Consider the following 19,697-nt stretch of genomic DNA (forward strand, 5'->3'; position numbering starts at 1 on the left):
TAAATAGCTTTTTCTTCTGTCTTAAGGGCTAGAAACTTTGCTTCTTTTAAAATGCATCAGAAGCAGCACAGGTCTCTGATGGCGCTACTCCATTCTGACCTGCACAAATCAATAGCATGCAAATGCCCAGACCCCCTGCAAGGAGTCTCATTAAAATGCACATATATCACTCTCTTAAAGCCATCATGTTTAGACCATCTATTATCCAGGCTTTCATGGTATCCTATGGGAGAAAAGGAAACCAGTGGATTTTGCATTGTCCTCTATTTGAAGGCGTGCCCACACTCCAGCTCTCTCAATCATTGTCTCTCTGAGGACAGGAGGTCAAAGGCCATGTCTCTGGAGAAGAATATGTTGGCCAATCAGAGCCCTGCAGAAAGACCTTGGTTCAGCAATTTGTTTAATCACCCAAAGCCGGGCTGTCCATGCAATCTTTCTGAAGGAAACTGAAGGACACAGGTATCAATTGGGGCTTCTTGCAAGCCCAAACACAATGGCATGTACTCAGAAGGCAAGGGAGGCTGTCACCAGCTGTATTCACCAAGCTACAAGAACAAGCAAAATATGTCACACAGCACTGCCACTTTTCCAGATGATAACACGAAGGGTGCATAGTCTCCTACGGAGCATCACTGCCTCCTGTTGGATTCCTCAGAAGGGCATCCATAGGATTTTTCTGAAGGTTATGACAGCTTCCAGTCCCTTGCCATTTAGATTTAGCTGCCTGCTTTGCCTGCGATTGTGCTCAGTCTTACTAAGAAAAGTGTGCCATCTACTGGACAGATGGATGGATGATCTCTTATGGGTATTCTATTTCAAGCACATCATGAATTGGGGAAACTATGTGTTCATGTGTGCAGGTATTAAAAATATTCCATGAACATTCTCAGATCCAGAGGCCAAGAGATAATGGAGAGCAGCAACACAATGTAAGTTATCGTGTGGATTAACGAAGAACTTGCCAGCAGTGCCATGACACCGTGTTGCCTTCACCCCCGGCTTTGGAAACACAGCAGAGCACTTCTTTTCAGAGACAATCGCTCAATCTACTGAAAGGACACATCTGTGGATGTAGTGTATCTTGATTTCAATAAGGCCTTCAGCAAGGTCCTCCACAATATTATTGGAAACAAGATAGTAAAATGTGAGCTGGGAGATGCTGGTGGATTCATAAATGGATGACCATCTGAAGCCAAAAGTGCTCACGCATAGTTTTTCTTCATTCTGGAGAGAAATTATTTGTGTGAATTCAGTCCTGGCCGCAGTGCTATTCAAAAAAATTTTATAAATAAGTTGAATGAGATAATTGAAAGTATGCTTATTAAATTAGTGGGTGACACCAAATTATGAGAGATAGCTAATACCACAGAGGGCAGGTTAAGAATTCAAAACTAATGGTAACTGATTAGAGACTTGGGACAAAAGCAACAAATGCATTTCAACAGGGAGAAATGTAAGGTAATATATACACAGGCAGAAAAAAAATTAAATGCACAGATACAGGATGGATAAAACCTGGCTTAACAACTTGCATGTGTGTTGTCACTACACTCTTCAATCAATTAGAGATCACCCATCCAATGAAGTTCAAAATCAACAGTTCTCACAAAATACACTATCCAAGCAAATAGGAATCTAGACATGTAAATTATGTATGCAAGAGACAAAGACATTTTGCAATATTATGGTTGTCATTTAGTAATGTGAGACTATAAAGAATAATAAATGACAAATATGGTGGAGGGAAAGGAAGAAAGACTTTGTATAGTAAGACACAGATTAGAGGAAAACAGAACAGTTCTCAGATACTGAGCTTTATCCCCAGAAGGCTCAAATAAGCCCATCATATGATGTACTGTCACTTAGTATTTAATATTTTCACTAGAGTGATCTATTTATTTCGGAATCATGAATTTCTAGAATAAAACATTGTGATATTATTGAAGTAGTTCATTCTGAGTATTTATATGCTTGGGTGGGGGAGAGATAAATCACTCTCCATTCATGAACTAATCGGCAACGTCTGCCAACAATCCATCAAAGCCACCATTCCTCCCTTGTCTTGGTGAACACAGAAGGACCCGTACAAGCCAACCAAGCTAAAATAATCCCCCTGCTGTTTAAACATTTACACAATGCTAGGCAGTTCATACCTCTGACGTTTCCTGTTTTGATCCCAGTTCCTTGAAGCTGTTCCTTAGGGCATTACTGCCTCCTTTCTACAAAGCTACCTTTTTTTTCAGTCCTCTGCCAAAGTGGACAACACAAAAATTTGATCAATTCTCTACTATGATTCACCAGTTTTTAATATCACAAGTCACTTACAAATACTTGAACACAAGTGAGAGAATATTAAAAGTGAATTATTAGGTATACTTTGTGTCCTATACATTATGTCCTCATGTTTTACATTGAGATTGCATTCCTTAATGCCTCAAAGATCAGATTGGAATATGGGATAAAAGGATAGAATATAGGATAAGAAGACAGAATGCCATTTGCTCCTATATGGTAAACAGTAAAAATAAAGGGATGAGTGAGAGCAATTTTTGATTAAACATCTGATGACTGTTTTATTTAATACTAGTAGGGAAACCTCATACTCAGACTGGTGGCTGACCTTTGCTTCTTTCCTCTGCTAATAGTGGGGTACAGTTCCTTGCCTTGGACTCCTTACTGATTTTATTTTTATCCTAGAGGTATATAAGAATTACTCAGATTCACCTCTGCCATTTCTTATGAAACACTACAGCCCCAATGAAACAGGCTAATCTGCTGCCACCAGACTTTTCCTACCCACGGTTGTGTTTGTGAAACTTCAGTTTTGCCTTTTCTTTATTTCTAACCTGCCCTCTCTCCCTAGAGGGACTCAGGGCATTTTACAAAAAACAAAAGTGAAAAACATTCAATGTTGTATACTATCAACAATAAAACATTACACATACTAGTCTTTAATTCTGACAGGCTATGGACAAAGGGGAACAAGAGTAAATGCTAAAAAAGCCAACCTAGAGATTAGACACTGTAATAGTAGTAGTAGTAGTAGTAATAATAATAATAATAATAATAATAATAATATATTCCACTCTATCTTCTCAAAAGGACTCAGGGTGGATTTAAATAAACACCTTTTATGGATACTTTCTTATAATCATATATTTTTTCATCCTGGATCGTGCACCAAGGATTGGACCTAAAAAGAGTTCAAAAATGGCCTGTCAATCAGTGTCATTTTACTACTGCAAATGACACTGTGCTGGACAAAACCCGGTTCCAGACTATGTGCAAAAAGGGAAATCACAGCTATCAGCTGCATAAGCTTTTGTGTCCCAAGGGGTCATTTTTATGCAAGTGGGAGAAAGCAATGGACCTACTACTACACACATATAACATCTTCCACTAATGGTATTACTTTAGATTTAGGCTTGCTATGCGGGCAAATTTTGTGAATGGGTTTTACTGGTAATTTAGGCATGGAACCTGCTCTCTTTAAGGAGCCACAGCAAACAGATATCTTTCCTGAAGTGTAATTTGCATCGTTTCAATCAGCATGTCGAACGCAGGCTAATGCCACAGGTAATATGATGCCACACATTTCTGGAGTTAGCACAGTGACAGAAGAAGACAAGGAGGTGCACACACACTGGAGAAGAATTCAGACAGGTTGTCTCCTAACTGCTTTGAATTTTACAAATAAAAAGCTGCTTTGTATGATTATAATAAGTGAGCCATGCTTTAGTGTTACACAGCAGCCGCAAAGCCCAAAGATACAAAAGCCTTGCTCTCCCAATACTCCAGCCAATGTCTTTGCCTCACAAGTGTCCTGTCTGTAATTTCATCTCCTGTTTATTCTCGGAGACCAAAGCTACTAATAGTCTCTGAAGTGGGTTGCCACAACAACATGATGCAAGATCCTGTAGCCATTGCTATCAGCTCTGGCCACCAGTGCCGCCTCCTCAGACACTAGCATATTCCTTGCACAATATAATTGCTGAACAAGGAAGCAATTTAAAAACCATCTCCCCCTTCAACAGAAAAGACAATAAATATGCAAGAATTGCATCAAATCAAATCCCAGATGGGCTGCCTTGTGAGAATCCTACTTTTCACTTGATACATCAAACTCTGGTTTCTTAACTGATGTTCTTGGTTTTGTTAGAAAGGAAAACACTATATTTTCATGCTTAATACACAAAAAATACTGCTAAATAATAGCTTTATAGAGAAACATGCTAATTTTGGAGAAAGAAGAAAGCTTTAATGGGGTTTGGTGACAAATGCATTCACCATGGCAAACAACAGACTATACAGGAGATAATGCTTTGAAAATGGCACACATTTCTTTCAATTTGGTCATTTATTTAAGATAATTTAAAAATAAAATTGATTGTTCAATGAACTGGGACCATTTATTTATTTATTTCATCTACTTATACCCCGCCCTTCTCACCCCGGGGGGGACTCAGGGCGGCTTACAAAGGAGGCACAATTAGATGCCCAAATCACACAACAAACAATACAAAATATAACAGTTCAACAATTAAAATGAAACATCAATACCTATTAAAATCATAAAAACTATCTCATGTCAGAGTCCATATATCAGAGTCCATATATCCATTCCATTCCATTATCCTTGTCTATCGATAGGTCCTTTAATCAGTTGTCAGCATGGCCAAAAGCTTGGTCCCACATCCAGGTCTTTAGTTTTTTCCTAAACGCTAGAAGGGAATGCCAAGTCTGACAGCTGATGACATGCAGAAGCCAACTTGGTAAAGGGAGGCAGGGGGGTTCTTTGAAAGCTAACCAGATAAATTACTCTAGAGATGCTGCTGTTTGGTTTCACATATTTTATCTTTCTGAGCTCTGCAAAAGGTAATATGAGTTCACCTGACAAACTAGGGGACTCAGTACTATATTAGCAAAAAGAGAACCTGAGAAAATCAGTGGATGTGATCATAGTAAAAGTAAAGGTAAAGGTTTCCCTTGACATTAAGTCTAGTCGTGTCTGGCTCTGGGGGTGGGGGGGGGGTGCTTCTAAGCTGAAGAGCTGGCGTTATCCGTAGACGCCTCCAAGGTCCTCCATGACTGCATTGAGTGCTGTTACCTTCCCACCGGAGCGGGACCTATTGATCTACTCACATTTGCATGTTTTCGAACTGCTAGGTTGGCAGAAGCTGAGGCTAATAGCACAGGGCTGGCATTATCTGTAGACTCCTCCAAGGCCATGTGGTCAGCATGACTGCAAAGAGTGCTGTTACCTTCCTGGTGGAATGGTACCTATTGATTTACTCACATTTGCATGTTTTCAAAATGCTAGGTTGGCAGAAGCTGGGGATAACAGCAGGAGCTCACCCCGCTCCCTGGATTCAAACTGCCAACCTTTCTATCAGCAAGTTCAGCAGCTCAGTGGTTTAACCTACTGCACCAACAGGGGCCACAGATGTATGAGACACAAAGACTTGTTTGTTTATCTAGGAATATTTCCATTTTAAAGAAATTATATTCCTGCATACATTTTCAAGGAGTATCTTGAAGGCAGAAGTTAGCAGAACTCTGTATAGGTGAGAACCCTTCTTTTTTAAGACTTCTGACTTCAAGGAGCAGATGTACCTAGCTAATGCACATATATAATAGGAGTAAAGTTCACTGAACCCCATTACACATATATGAGCAGAATTTTTAATGCATCATGATGTTTGGCTTTTATATGTATAATTAGCAGCTGAGGTTCCAAAGCCCAGACCACGTGTTATCTTATTCCAGCCCTGAGCCTTGTAACCAGAGACAATTTCGTTGTGTGAAATGAGAGGCAAGAAAATGGGTCAGTTCTGCTTTCTCTTCTATTAGAATGTTTGAAGCCTCAAGGTTTTTCTGTCCCAAACTTAATGATATTTGCAAACATGGGCAACTTCTTTAAAAAAAAAACAACCCCTGAAATTACCCTTCTGGTTGAATGGACAAACTCAACAGATACAACTATTTGTAGCATAGAAAGAACTCTGTTGCTTCCATCTGTCATGTAGATAATAAAGATGAAGAGCTTATTGCAAATAGGTGGCAATCCCAAATCTATACTAGCATGATGAAAGCCATTGGGATTCAAAACTCAGGGGATTTTTTGCAGGAAGATGGGTTGTGTTTTATTGACACCTTCTCTTAATAATGTTTCTGTAACAATAAACTCATTTTAAAGTACTGGACATTCAAAGTCTTGATTCAATCAGTATGTGTTCGTTCTCTCTCCCGCTCCCTCCCTCCCTCTCTCCCACCCGCCCCCCCCCTCTCTATATGACTTAATATGTATCGATGTTCTTGGATGACTCCAACGTAGTTTGAGGGACCAGGACCAAACATGGTACATAGATCCATCATGTTCCATCTTAAAATAATGGTGGGTTTTGGGGAGGCTTGATAGAGAATTATGGAAGCTGGCCTCTGGAAAGCTATGTCATGACCACCTATGATGAATCTGACCAAACTTGGCACACATACCCATCATGACCAATTTAAAATACTGATGGGGTTAGGGAGATCAATAGAGGGTGATGAGAGCTGGAGTCCAATCATATCCAGAGACCCATGGCCATATGGCTCAGTGTACTTGCCAGGCTGCATTTCTCAACATCCTTACCCCTTCACTAGGCAATCTGGGGATGATGGGATTTTTAGCCCAACAAGAAGGCTGAGCCATCTGACTGGTTAGGAGGGCAGCTGTGAGTTGCAGAACAGCTAGATATGGGGCTAATGGGAGTTGAATTCCAGGCAAACTGGGGCTGATGGTGGGAGCAACCACTCAGATCTAGGGCTGATGGCAGTTCTATCTGGTCACAAGTAGAACTGATGGAAACTGCAGCTGCCCACATCTGCATCTGCTGGGATTTCTAGCTGGCCAGATCTGGAGCTAATGAGAATTTCATGTCATCACACCAGGGCTTTAAAGCAGGCAGCCCCACATTTCTACTGTCTGCAGAATTCTGGGAAACGTAGTTTAGGCAAGGGCCTTTTAAATTCTCGGCTAGACAGTCCTCACCTTCCCAGAATATATTTCCCAGAATTATGCAGGAGGCAGGAATATGAGGTGCCCACTTTATAGCCCTGATGTGATAACATGGCAGGTCCTGAGTTGGTAGGAGTGGTCCTTTACAATTTTAGCTTGTAAATCGCCTAGAGCATCTTGGATGGAGGGCGATTAATAAGTAATTAAATGATGATGATGATGATGACTTAACAATGAATGATCAGGAAAGAGCCAACTGCAACCACAAGAGGCCACTAGAGGCCTCTTGTGTATCTCATTATATGAATGTGAAAATATTCCAAAATCCAACAAGGTTAAATGACGACATCATTAAACATTAACCACACTGAGCATCAGCCACTGTTGCAGACAATATGCCACAAAAAAACAATGCAAGCAGTCCCCAAGTTACAAACACTCAACAATGCATAGGACGGGGGTGATACAACAGGAAGTGAGAGAAAACTACCTTTAGAAAGGGAAATTCACCCCTGAAAGAGTTGTAATGGGGGAAAGGTGTCTCCACTGAAGCTTTCTCACCAGTCCTTGTTTCCACAACAATCCACATTTTTCTAAATCCAATTATCACAAGGACAGAAAGTGAAGTGCAATATTCTGAACAGGGCCACAGACAGAAAAGCGACACCATAAGGGTGTTGACCCTTCCCTATGTTATCCAAAGAGCATGTGAGCACGCACGCGTGCACACACACACTTAATTGGCTGGAGTTATACTTTTAAAATGTATCTGTTCCAACTTACAAATTCAAGTTAAGAACAAACCTACAGAACTTATCTTGTTCATAACTTGGGGACTACCTATATCCACAAGTTTGATGCAATACTCACACACTGAGATTTCACCCCACACCTTCGGCCCTGACATATTTAGTATCAAGAGGACAGAATACAGTCTATGAGATACGGAAACCTCAATGGAGTAAGAACACCACAAGTCTTCATGCCTAAGATTAGGTTGTGTAAAAATTGGGGATGTGGTTGGCAAATGAAACAAATTATTAGCAAATTGCACTGAACTACACACCACAAACATCCTTTCTTGCAATAACTACCAGCAGTAAAGCAACAGAATATTACCAACTGCAGACAAAGGAAGCTTTCTGAGTAGAGCTGAAATGTACTTAGTACTGGAGGTGAAACCTACATCTGTGTCATGCATTCAAACTGCTTAGTGAATAAGTCCTTTACAACATAGGTCCATCTATCTAATGGACTATGCCTCTCTCAATAAGACCTTCAGGAGATGCCCTTCTTTCAGCCCCTAAAAGTGTGAAGGCTCTAACTATGATGAGATGATATCCTGCTTCATTTAATGTATTTTCAAAGACTGGCTACAAGTATTAAAAAAAAACTCTAAAATCGTAACAGTAAATAAAGAACAACACTCAAAATCAGGGGAATTCTAGACAAGAAACAATCAGGGCCAGCTAATCACCTCCCAACAAAAGGTTCCCCCAGGCAATAAGAAGCCAGACCTTGAAACTGCTAGGCCATTAAAATGCTAATCAAGGTGGTCAACTGAAACATTCACACCTGCCTCCAACAGATAAGATTTCTTTCTCCCACCCTGGACATTCTACACATATATAAACCCAATTTTCCTAGTTTGCAACAGACCTCACAATCTCTGAGGATGCCTGCCATAGATGTGGGCGATACATCAGGACAGAATGCTTCTGGAACATGGTCAGACAGCCTGGAAAACTCACAGCAACCCAATGCTTTGTTTGCGTTTTTTTTAAAAAAAAAAACACCTTATTGATGGCTATTATGATGAATTAAACAGGCTCTTGGTCCTATCCAACACCACTCTTCTTTGGATGGATTTACATTGCCATATAATCCAGATTATTAAAGGAAATAATTCAGATTATCTGCTTCGAACTGGGTTATATCAGTCTACATTGCCATATAATCTCGTTCAAAGCAGATAATCTGGATGTTATATGGCAATGTATAGATCCAGGCTTATATTCTTTAATTATTTTATTGCCTTGGAAAAGACATGCATTACATGTTCAAGTCAAACTCCCCAAGACTAACACCACACGGTTGAACTCAACATGATTCTACAAACATGTTCTCTGAAGAGTCTCTCCTACTGATTTTGATTCATTTCACACAAAGATGCTTTAGACGGCAACATATTTTCTGAGAAAAGAGGAACTCTTGATACTTTAAACCTCATTATTCCATCAAAAACAAACTACGGGTTGTGGATGCCTTCTGTTGGTAGCATCAAGAGCACATGGGGCTTTAGAACAACTGAAAGAGGCAATGACCCAGGATAACAAAAAAATCCCAGTCATCCCTAGTTTAATGTTTCTCATATATGCTATTTTTCAATATAAGTGAAAGGCCACATGAGGGCAGCCTCTCCTCACAATGAACGTGAATGAGCATCCAAGTGGGCAAATGCGCGGCACAGACCTAAATGGGAGAGTTGTGGTTTCAGTCACATTCTATTGATAAAGAATAAATCTTTACCCTAGAAAAGCAGGTCTGCAATTTATCACAGGGTGACAAATAGCATTTATTGTAGCTTTCAGAGCACAGAGACAGAAAAGGGTTGCCAAGGCACTACACAATAGATTTCAAGAAAAGCCGAGGGAAATCAACAGAGCGATTTATAAAGCTGGCAGCCTTCATTACATAAAGAACAGTGCAGCTAACCTAAACTACAAGGACACAGCCAGGCTACTGAAAAACACCATTAATATGACTCTTTCATGCAAGTGGAAAGAATAAATGTTCTTATACAACTATGAACCAAATATTATTTTTTTTAATCATGTCAGAAGTGACTTGAGAATCTGAAAGTCGCTTCTGGTGTAAGATAATTTACCCAGGTAACACTTGAATGTGTTACCATCCTGTGGGAGGCTTCTTTCATGTCCCAGCATGGTAAGTTGGAGCTGACAGGGGGAGTTCACCGCATCTCACAGATTCGAACGGTCAGCCTTCAGGTCAGCAGTTCAGCTGGCACAAGGGTTAGACCCATTGCACCACTGCGGATCCTCACCAAATATGAATGAAACAACTAGTTAAGAAGGAATCTGGATAGGCGGCTAGAAATTAATCCTCCATAACACCAATAAACAAAAGCTAGGTGTCAAGCTGCATTGGGAGGCATACTTAAACAAGTGAGTGGGCAAAGCTTGCAAAGAGAAAACACATGGACAATAGTTTCATTACATTTCTAGAACACTATATACACCCTTCTCCAGGAAAAACATCAGGACCTGCCCTTCTACACAGCTATATAACCCAGAATATCAAGGCAGATAATCCACAATATCTGCTTTGAATTAGATTATCTGAGTTCACACCACCATATAATCCAGTAAAAAGCAGATAGTGGGATTTTATACAGTTGTGTGGAAGGGGCCCTAACATGATCCTGTTCCTAGCCATTGTTGACACAAATATATTTTAAAAAGTCACCAGCTTTGGGTCTCTAATGGGTTTCCAGACCCCTATTTCTGAGGTTCAACAAGAAAGACTTAGACCACAATCCAATACGTGAGTTTAAATCCCATTAAAGTCAGCAATGTTTATTTTTCAGTAGAACATACCTCTGATTACTCATGAGAGTAAAAGAGGGAACAAGCCTTCCTTTAGAAGTGAGAAAAAATGATTCTACAACTCTTTTATTCCCCCTTGTCCTTTCTGTTTGCCCTCTGCCCCTCAGGAGAAACTCAGGAACACAATCTCACCTGTTTTCATTAACCAGGAACACGGATCCAACATTTTCCACGTGTGCTTCACTTATGGGTGAGAGACAGAAGGGTGAAGAGAAGGCATCAGAATCAGAATCAAAGGTGCTGTCCCTGCTAACCTCATCGGCAGACAACTCCAAAGAGCCCTCGTCTTCCCCGGTCTCCAAGTGGCCCTCCAGACCTTCTTCGGCTGCCTCTTCCAACCGGTTCTGCTCATCCTGAGAACTGATTGTCGATAAGATTCCTGAGTCACTATGAGTCGGCTCCACTGAGTTATGGATGCTCTCCGTTGCCAAGCAACTCTGAGAGAGCTTCTCCCCATCTTCCGAAGGGGAGCTGACATGAGCCACGTCCCTAACCAGCTGTGACACCGTCAAAATATCCTCCTCCTCTTTCAGGGCCATAGTCCGTTTCTGTTCCGAGGGAGAAGCCTGCATAGGGGTGCCAAAACCCTGAGTGTGGCGGTTGCGCTTGCGGGGAACCTTGCGGACTGGAGAGCTCTCGGGTGTGATGTAGCGGAGGGCCTCCTCATCCTGTCTCTGGATACGAGAATTTGGGACCCAGGCCAGAATGAGAGTGGTGCCAAGGAGCTCGTCTTTCTCCATGTACAGACACAAATAGCCTGCAAAAAAACATAATGACTCAGAGTCATAGCCAAATCATCACTTTACAAGCCTTGGATGTCCTAAAACTAGGACTGATGAATATGTGGCTCTCCAGATGTTGCTTTCTAATCACATCACCCAGCAGCTATGCAGACTAGGCTTTTGAGAAGCTGCTGTCCAGAAAAATCTGCAGCATTGAGCTCTGCCCTAAAAGGTGCCTGGCATCCGGATTCCTAGACAGCAATTGGACTGCCTTCATCACTTGCCTGGTCCTTGACCACTCTTCTAGAAATATATCCTCCCCCAATTTTCAAGACATTCACAAAGCATCTCATTGTGGCTTCATTCATTTCAAGTAGTAATTGTTGATTTTTCTCTTGAGGAACCTAGAACCCACAGCAATTTAGATCAGAGCCTAACATGTGAATGATCTTGTTTGCCTTGGCTTGCATTTTTTGCTGGTGCTAGTGCTTCCAGCTTGTTACAAATAAGTTTTATGCTTGAGTATTATCGTTGCTACATTTTGTAAACCTTTTCAGACACACTTTTTTTTTTGAGGGAAACAAAAACGGAAATGCAAATTCCTTTTCCAAGAAATTCAATTTGATGGGGTTGTGTTATTTTCATGTAAGGAGAGGGAGCATCTGGTTAATTGTGACCTTGACATAAGGATAAGAATGCTGCAGACCATAAGGTATTATTCCAGATCTCTTTGGTGAGGCTGCAATTTGGTTTGCTAGGGTCTTCAATCCTCAGCTTCTCCTCTCTGCTTGTTACTTGTGCAACAATTTTGCTCATAGAAAAATATAAGCTACACCGTAACTTGAAAATTCATTTGAAATTTTGCAAACTAGTACATGGAACACATTTTCACACTGTGTTCTTTGAAAGAGGAATGAAATATTGTGCTCCCTTATGCCATCCTAGGTGAACCAGTGGCCAAAAAGAGGGCAATTTTGCCACATTTCCTAAAGAGTGAATCAAGATAGACAACTTTTGGCCCTCCAGATGAAGATTAACAACATCTCTTGGCAGCTCTCCTAGACAGGATAGTCAATGGTGAGGGATGGCAGGAGTTACAGTTCAAACCATTGAAGGGCGGGTGGGGGCAAAAGCTGTCTGACCTTGGATTACAGCAGGCATCCTCAAACTGCGGCCCTCCAGGTGGCTGGGCCTACAACTCCCAGAAGTCCTAACAAACTTGTTTAATTGTCAGGAATTCTGGGAGTTGAAGGCCCAAACAGCTGGAGGGCTGCAGTTTGAGGGTGCCTGGACAGGGTCAAGCATTTTCTCATCCCTGAGCAGGTGGTCACTCCTTCACTAGATGAAGGGAAAGTCTAACCCTGTGTTGAGAATCTAGATCAGATATTACCAAACTACAAATCCAAGGACTCTTTACTACTGGTTATATTGACCAGGAGTGCTCAGAGCTGCAATCTAAAAAACATATGATACCAGTTCCTGATCTGGAAATTATGGACCATATAAAGCCATGGAAATATATGTTTACTGTGGAGGGCATTGAATAACCTTTGATTTCCAGTTTTTAGAGAAAGTAATATAGAATCTGGGTTGTTGTGAGTTTTCTGGGCTGTATGGGAGCTCTGGCGTGGGCTGGTCCATGAGGTCACGAAGAGTCGGAGACGACTGAACGAATGAACAACAACATGGCCATGTTACTGAAGCATTCTCTCCTGATGTTTCGCCTGCATCTGTGGCAGGCATCCTCAGAGATTGTGAGGTTTGTTGGAAACTAGGAAAATTGGGTTTATATGTCTTTGGAATGTCCGGGGGGGGGGGGGGGAGAGAGAAAAAGAATTCTTGTCTGTTTCAGGTAAGTGTGAATGTTGCAATTGACCACCTTGATTAGCATTTAATAGTCTAGCAGTTTCAAGGTCTGGCTTTATACTGCCTCGGGGAATCCTTTGTTGTGAGGTGATTAGCTGGCCCTGATTGTTTCTTGTCTGGAATTTCTATTTTTGAGTGTTGTTCTTTATTTTCTGTTATAGAAACTGTTTGTCTAAAGCAAACTCATGTGCCAAGTATTTCACTAAAATTGAACATAAAATCATGCCAATAAACCAAATGTGATTGGTGAATTAATGTTATGTTTTCCTATACAAAACCTCCTAGTTGGAGAAATTTCCAGAAGAATTTCGACTGCTGATTAACTATGGAGGCAAGAGATCTGTGGGTAAAACGGTATGCTGTGAAAAATAATTATGTTCAGGTTTTCTTTACCCTTTGTAAAAACACCCAGTGAAATAGAACAGGCAATGCTATCCCAATTACAATTTTCTTGTAACAGAAACTATCAAAGAGGTGTGTTGGTTCCCTTTACCTAAATCAGCAGCAACGATTTATCTATCTACAAAACAGTGGTACTTAGTGACCTGGTGTTCTAGTGTGGAATTTTCTAGAAAACACATGTGGTGAAGGAGATTGCCAACAGTGAACAGAAAGGTCCACATTCCCAATTTATTTGGAGAGACAGAAGAAAAGAGAAAATCCACTTTCACGTGCAATCCAGGAGTGAAGAACAGAAAGGTACTATTTCCAAAGGTCTGTTGCACACTAGCAAAGAGATTGGACACCACACTTGGATGATGGAGCATTGCTGGTTCTAAAAAGAACATTTCTGTGATGGACAGTATCCATCACAACGTACACACACACCATGCAGAGATAGAACTTCACATAAAAAGCTTATGTTACAGTAGGGGCAGTGTTATCATTCAAGCCAGCCAATCTGGACTGGCATTGGAATATGACCCGGACTATGTGATTTTAATTGTTGTTTTAATGTTGTGTTTTATTGGATGGTTTTCATGTTTTGTTTACCAATTGATGCATGTATACATGCAGCATTGAATTGTTGCCTTTGTAAGGCTACCTTGAGTCCCCTTCGAGATTGAGAAAGGCAGGATACAAGTATGGTAAATAAATAAAATAAAAATAAATTACAGCATGCTTTCCGGTGAAGAAAAGCTAAACTTAATTAATGCAAAGCATATTATCACGGGAGAGACCTGATCTTCCAACATTTTTTTTAAAAAAATGTAAAAAGAGCTTTGCAGGGCACACAGGTTGGCTTGTTGCGGAAAGGTGTTTAACCCTTATGTCCGCCCCCCCCCCCCCGCCCCCGAAACTGCTATTTTGAGTAGTGGCATTGGCATCTTTATTGTAGTGTCTTTGTTAATTGCAGCTTTACAGGCCATGAGGGTGCAAGGGGCAAAAGAAGCCATTTCTGCTTGGAAAACAGCACAGTCAGGAAAGAATGAAATTGCTCCCAAACCCCCTTTTAAAGCTTTAATGTAGTGCTGATGAAAGCGGTGGTTCCTGCTGAGTTTCCAAAAAAGAAAGACACAATTGTAGCTAATTGGAGGGGGTTTGGTCCTTCTGTATGAAACAGCTGGAGAAGCACTCCTTTAAATCGAACAAACATTGGCATAAAAATCTTGGCTCATCTATATTAAGCGGAGTTTAGTTCCACAATTACTGCAATGAATATTGTTTTATCACAGAATGGATGGCCCTCCACATTTGTGGTGGTTAGGGGCACAAAACCCCCATAAAGGTGGAATTTTAAACATTGCTGTGTTTTTACCTAAAAGGAAACCTCTGTAGTAGCAATAGCATAGATCAGTGGTTCTCAACCTGTGGGTCCCCAGGTGTTTTGGCCTACAGCTCCCAGAAATCCCAGCCCATTTACCAGCTGTTAGGATTTCTGGGAGTTGAAGACCAAAACATTTGGGGACCCACAGGTTGAGAACCACTGGCACAGAAACTTTGAAACTGGGCTATAGCTGACAGATAAGAAGTCCAGGAGAGGGAGAGATTCATGACAAAATGATAGCTAAGCCACATTGCTCTGATGCATTCAGACATTCTTGCCAATTCAACTAGACTTCACCACTTCCACCTAATTCTTGTGTACAATAAGGAAAAGAAACCAAGAAATGGAATAATAGTATTAACCTACATACTACACTTTGCACAGAATGTAATCCCATAAAATGTTTCTAGACTCTCTGTTCAGCTCTCTGTTCTCACCGGGGTGATGTTCCACGATGCCTTGCAGCATCTCAGGCGGATGGACACAGACATTGTTTTTGGAGTAGATGATCTCCCCATCCAAGACTGAAGATGAACCTCCACTGCAACTAGCATTTAAGGTCAGGAGGTCAGAGGCTTTCGAAGAGGCACGCCGGAGTAATCTTCCCAGAGACATTGCCAAGGGAGTGTTTCCATCCTTTGCTGACTTCAGTCAATCACTTAATACATATAGTAAGTTCTGCCTGATGAAAAAGAAGAAAGCGCCACAATGAACAACATAAATCGGAACAACAAAATTATATGCTCTTCCTGTCTTCATCTGGGAGAAACTGTAGCATTTGGAAAAATTATGACCCCCCACCCCATCTTAATTATTCACAAGTATCCTTTCTTCCTATATACCTGCCTACTTTAGATGATCACTCAAAAATCTGACAAATAGACTGCAATTCATAAAAACCTACCCCTAAAGTAAATTCCTATTACACTTTCTGCTATCAAAGATTAATTTTTGGCCTTCCCACAACAAAACAGAACTCTGATACCAGAACCCATCTGATCTTGGAATGCAAGCAGCATTAGTGTAGGTTAGCACCTGGATGAAAAACACAAACAAATGCCAGGTGCTGTAGACTACATTTCAGAGAAACAAAATGGCAAGCCACTTCTGAGTATTCCTTGTTCAAGAAAATCCTATGGAATTCACAGGGTTAGCATACTTTAACAGGCAATGTGAAACCACGCGTGCACACGCACACACACAACTGAAAATGCATTTGTTTTTAAGTTCACAGCTTAGTCCCAGACCTTTGTTGTTGCCATTAACACTAGATATCCTGACTTTAGTACTATATGGGGGAAAAGTTCCAGAAAAAATATGAAGATGACACAAAACTTGTGAATAAATGAAAGACAGATCCACCTTATCACATTGAGTTGTGTGATACTTCACCTTCTTTTCAAGCATGGAGAGGCACTGAGTTCATCATGAGTTGAACTACTTCTGGCTGTTATGCATAGCCCTCTGTGGTTGAAATGAGGGAGAAGTGTCCTGAAAGGAGAGAACCCCCGCAATATACCTCATCACATTAAGAAATTTCTCCCTCATAGGACACTTCAGCCTCTTTTCAAGCATGGAGAGGCACAGGGCTCATCACATGTTTCAGGGTTGAAAAGAGGCTGAAATGTCCTGAAAGGAGGGAACTCTGTATACAGGCCAGCAATGGTGTTCAGAGCTCCTACTGTTTATTACACTTTACTCCCATGTTTACAACTGAAAAACAGGTGAGATGGGAACTATCAAAGGCTTCCTATCTTATTCCATTGCCCAATCACCAGCAGTCTTTTGCATTCCTATGGGGTTTGATTCAGAACAATAGCATCGCTTGGAAAGAAATTGTTATCACCTGGATCCCTGTCTCTTATATCCTCTGGAGTATGGGGCAGAACAATAGGATCCCATGGAAAATGGGGGTTTTAAACTGGTGTCAGTCTCCTTTGGGGGGGGGGGCAGGGCAGGGCAAGGGATCTCTTGGTTTTCAAATACTGTTATTTCTCCTAACTTAAAAAAGTAATATTGGCCTTGTGATGAATGTAAAAGATGAATGTATTACCAGCTCTTAAGTTTCCCTGTTGGAGTATGAGGGGGAGACAGAACTCCAAATGGGTCTTCTGAGGACATAAGAGAGGTGATTCTCTACTCTTAAAGAGATGGTCGCCAATGCTTTCTCCTTTCAATGTGATGAGGTGGTAGTATCTCTTATCCAAAAATTCTAAGGATCAAAAATATTTTGGTGTTTCAGATTTAAGAAAACTTGGGTAGGAGGGCCCACTCTATCCAAAGGGTTTTAGTTCCAGGATCTTGTGTAGATACAAAAACAAAACCATGGGTGGTTATATTCTATATTATTAAATGGCAGCAACATGAATGCCTACGCCTCAGTGTGTCTGTGTTCATGTCACTGCCATTTAATAATATGGGTCATGATGATCTGTGGTCAGTTGAAATTGTGGAAGAGCAGTCCATGGATCCAGAGCACCCACTGTACCTGCACATATGTGCATAATGAAATATCATGGAGATGGAAACAAGTCCAAACCCAGAATTTATTCAACCACCCACATGGAGTATTTTCAAATTCCAGATAAGGGATGCACAATCTGTATTCCAAATCAGAAGGGATTTATACAAGAACCATGCAATTGTATTACGGAACAGATGCTGTCTCTATGAAAAATGTTCCTAATTTGGCTTAGAAATATACAGTCAATAATATTTGCACAACTATTGCCTTATTTCCTGTAGTTGGCTAGTGAACCATGCTGGAACTTTCAAATACTGTAATGTAGAAAACAGAATATCTTTTGAGTGTTTGGCAGCAAAGTAACATCTGGGAATCTGTCATGCCTATTGTTCCCTCTGCAGCACAGCAACAAGAAGGCTGTGTAAACATAGCCTTTGACTTCTCATGAAAATGGGGCTTGGACAGCCACATCAGGCTCCTACTGTCACCATTATCTGATATGAAATGTCTCCTGCTCCACCAGAAAAACAGGTAAAAAGGAAAGTTTCTTCCTCTTTCAAATTTCCCCAAATTCCAAAGTTGTTTCTTAATGTTAAACACTCTTTAACATTAAGAAACCCTAGTCTGTCCTGATCCCCCTGCGGACACCTAAAATACCCAGAGAGGTACTCCTTGCAAAACCAGAAGCAAGTGTTTCATGGTCTATACATGGCAACCACGATGCAGGCAGAAAACAAATACTGGGAGGCAAGCCCAAATCACACCTTGTTGCATGCGTGTCCCTCCTCTGTCAATTATTCACTAGAAAGAAGGCATGAGAAAATATCTGTGTAACCCCAAACTGGGCAGGTGTAAGGAAATTGCTCAGAAGCGAAGGAAGAATAGAATGAAAAAAAAGGCAGAAACTGTAACAGATGAAAACAACTCACCAGAATAGTTAACAAGTGTGTGTAAGATACACAAACACTTACCCTACTGCCATTTCTATAAACTAGGGGCGGGCAATTTGCATCCCTCTGGATACTGTAGGATTTAAACTCCCATCAGCCCTAGTCAGCATAGGCCACTGGTGAAGAGTGATGGCAGCTGTAGTCCAGCAGCATCTCAAAGACCAGATTTTGCCCACTGCTGCTTTGAACTATGAACTTCCTTTCCCTACTTTTCATCAAACTTCTCATTTCTTGTCTTCTGCAGCAGAAATGGGCTTTCTCGACTAGTTTGGAAATGGAGTGCATGTTCAACAGCAGAATGTATGCACTGGTGACAAAGCAAGGATCCCTTGACCATCAATTTATTAAACCAAAGATGGGCAACACTCAGCAAACATGTTATTCCATGTTTTGTGGTCCCTAGACTACCAAATCCCTCACTTCTTTTGAACATAAAAACTTTTGATCAAAAATAATTGATGCTCTTGGTAGGCTTTGGGTAGAGTGCCAGGACCAGGAGTGCACATTATTGTTAATACATTATTATTTCTTACCCACCTCTCCTTGTGGATCAGGGCAGGGAACAAAAAGAAATAACACAACATGTCAATGACATCAATTATAAGAACATATAAATCAATACATATTAAAATTCATTACTAAATACTTTTAAACTCCTAATTTAAAAATAGTCTGGATCGGCCAGCTGGAAGATATTGGGCTTTACTGCTGATTTCAACTCAGAAAGTGCCTGGAGCTGATGAATCTTTTCTGGGAGGTCTTTCCACAGACTGAGAACAGTTGAAGAAAATGCCCTCTAAGTAGCAGTCAATCTAGTTTTGGCTGGCTGAAGATATCTTGCAGAGGGACTGAGTATGTGGAGAGGATTATATGAGAGAAAACAATCCCATAACATAGACCAAAACCATGTAGGGCTTTAAAGTAATAACATATTGTACTTTGCCTAGAAACCAATTGGCAACCAGTGAAGTCATTGCAGTATCCGTATAATATGGTCACTCCAAAATCTATCATTAACCAACGAGGCTCCTTGTTTTGAATTAATTGAAATTTTTGAACTTGGTACAGAGGCAATACCAAATGTACTGCATTCCAAATGTCCAACCTCGAAGTTACCTATGCATGCTCTACCACTTCTAGGTACTCAATTTCTAAGAAGAGGTCCAGCTAGCATTAAAGATAAAGCTGGTAATAAGCACTCCTAACCATCATATCTGCATGGGCTAACATTTAAAGGAGCCCAGGAGTATCTCCCAGCTGCAAACACAGCCTTTCAAATAGAGTGTAACCCCAACCAAGAC

The 19,697-nt window shown here is 40.9% G+C and overlaps 1 protein-coding gene across 5 annotated transcripts in view; it reads right to left on the minus strand.

Annotated features, from left to right (window-relative positions):
- TBC1D16 (TBC1 domain family member 16) overlaps positions 1–19,697 on the minus strand; it is a 65,761-nt gene that overhangs the window by 31,021 nt on the left and 15,043 nt on the right. For all 5 annotated transcript variants that reach the window (XM_060764329.2, XM_060764325.2, XM_067463847.1 and 2 more), the window contains exons 2-3: positions 15,420–15,664; positions 10,759–11,383 (exon numbers count right to left, since the gene is read on the minus strand). In XM_060764329.2, the coding sequence (XP_060620312.2) occupies positions 10,759–11,383; positions 15,420–15,597 (803 nt within the window). In that variant the 5' untranslated portion in view covers positions 15,598–15,664. The remainder of the gene's footprint in view (positions 1–10,758; positions 11,384–15,419; positions 15,665–19,697) is intronic.

Source organism: Anolis sagrei, chromosome 2 (assembly GCF_037176765.1).
Source record: "Anolis sagrei isolate rAnoSag1 chromosome 2, rAnoSag1.mat, whole genome shotgun sequence".
Lineage (NCBI taxonomy): Eukaryota > Metazoa > Chordata > Lepidosauria > Squamata > Dactyloidae > Anolis > Anolis sagrei.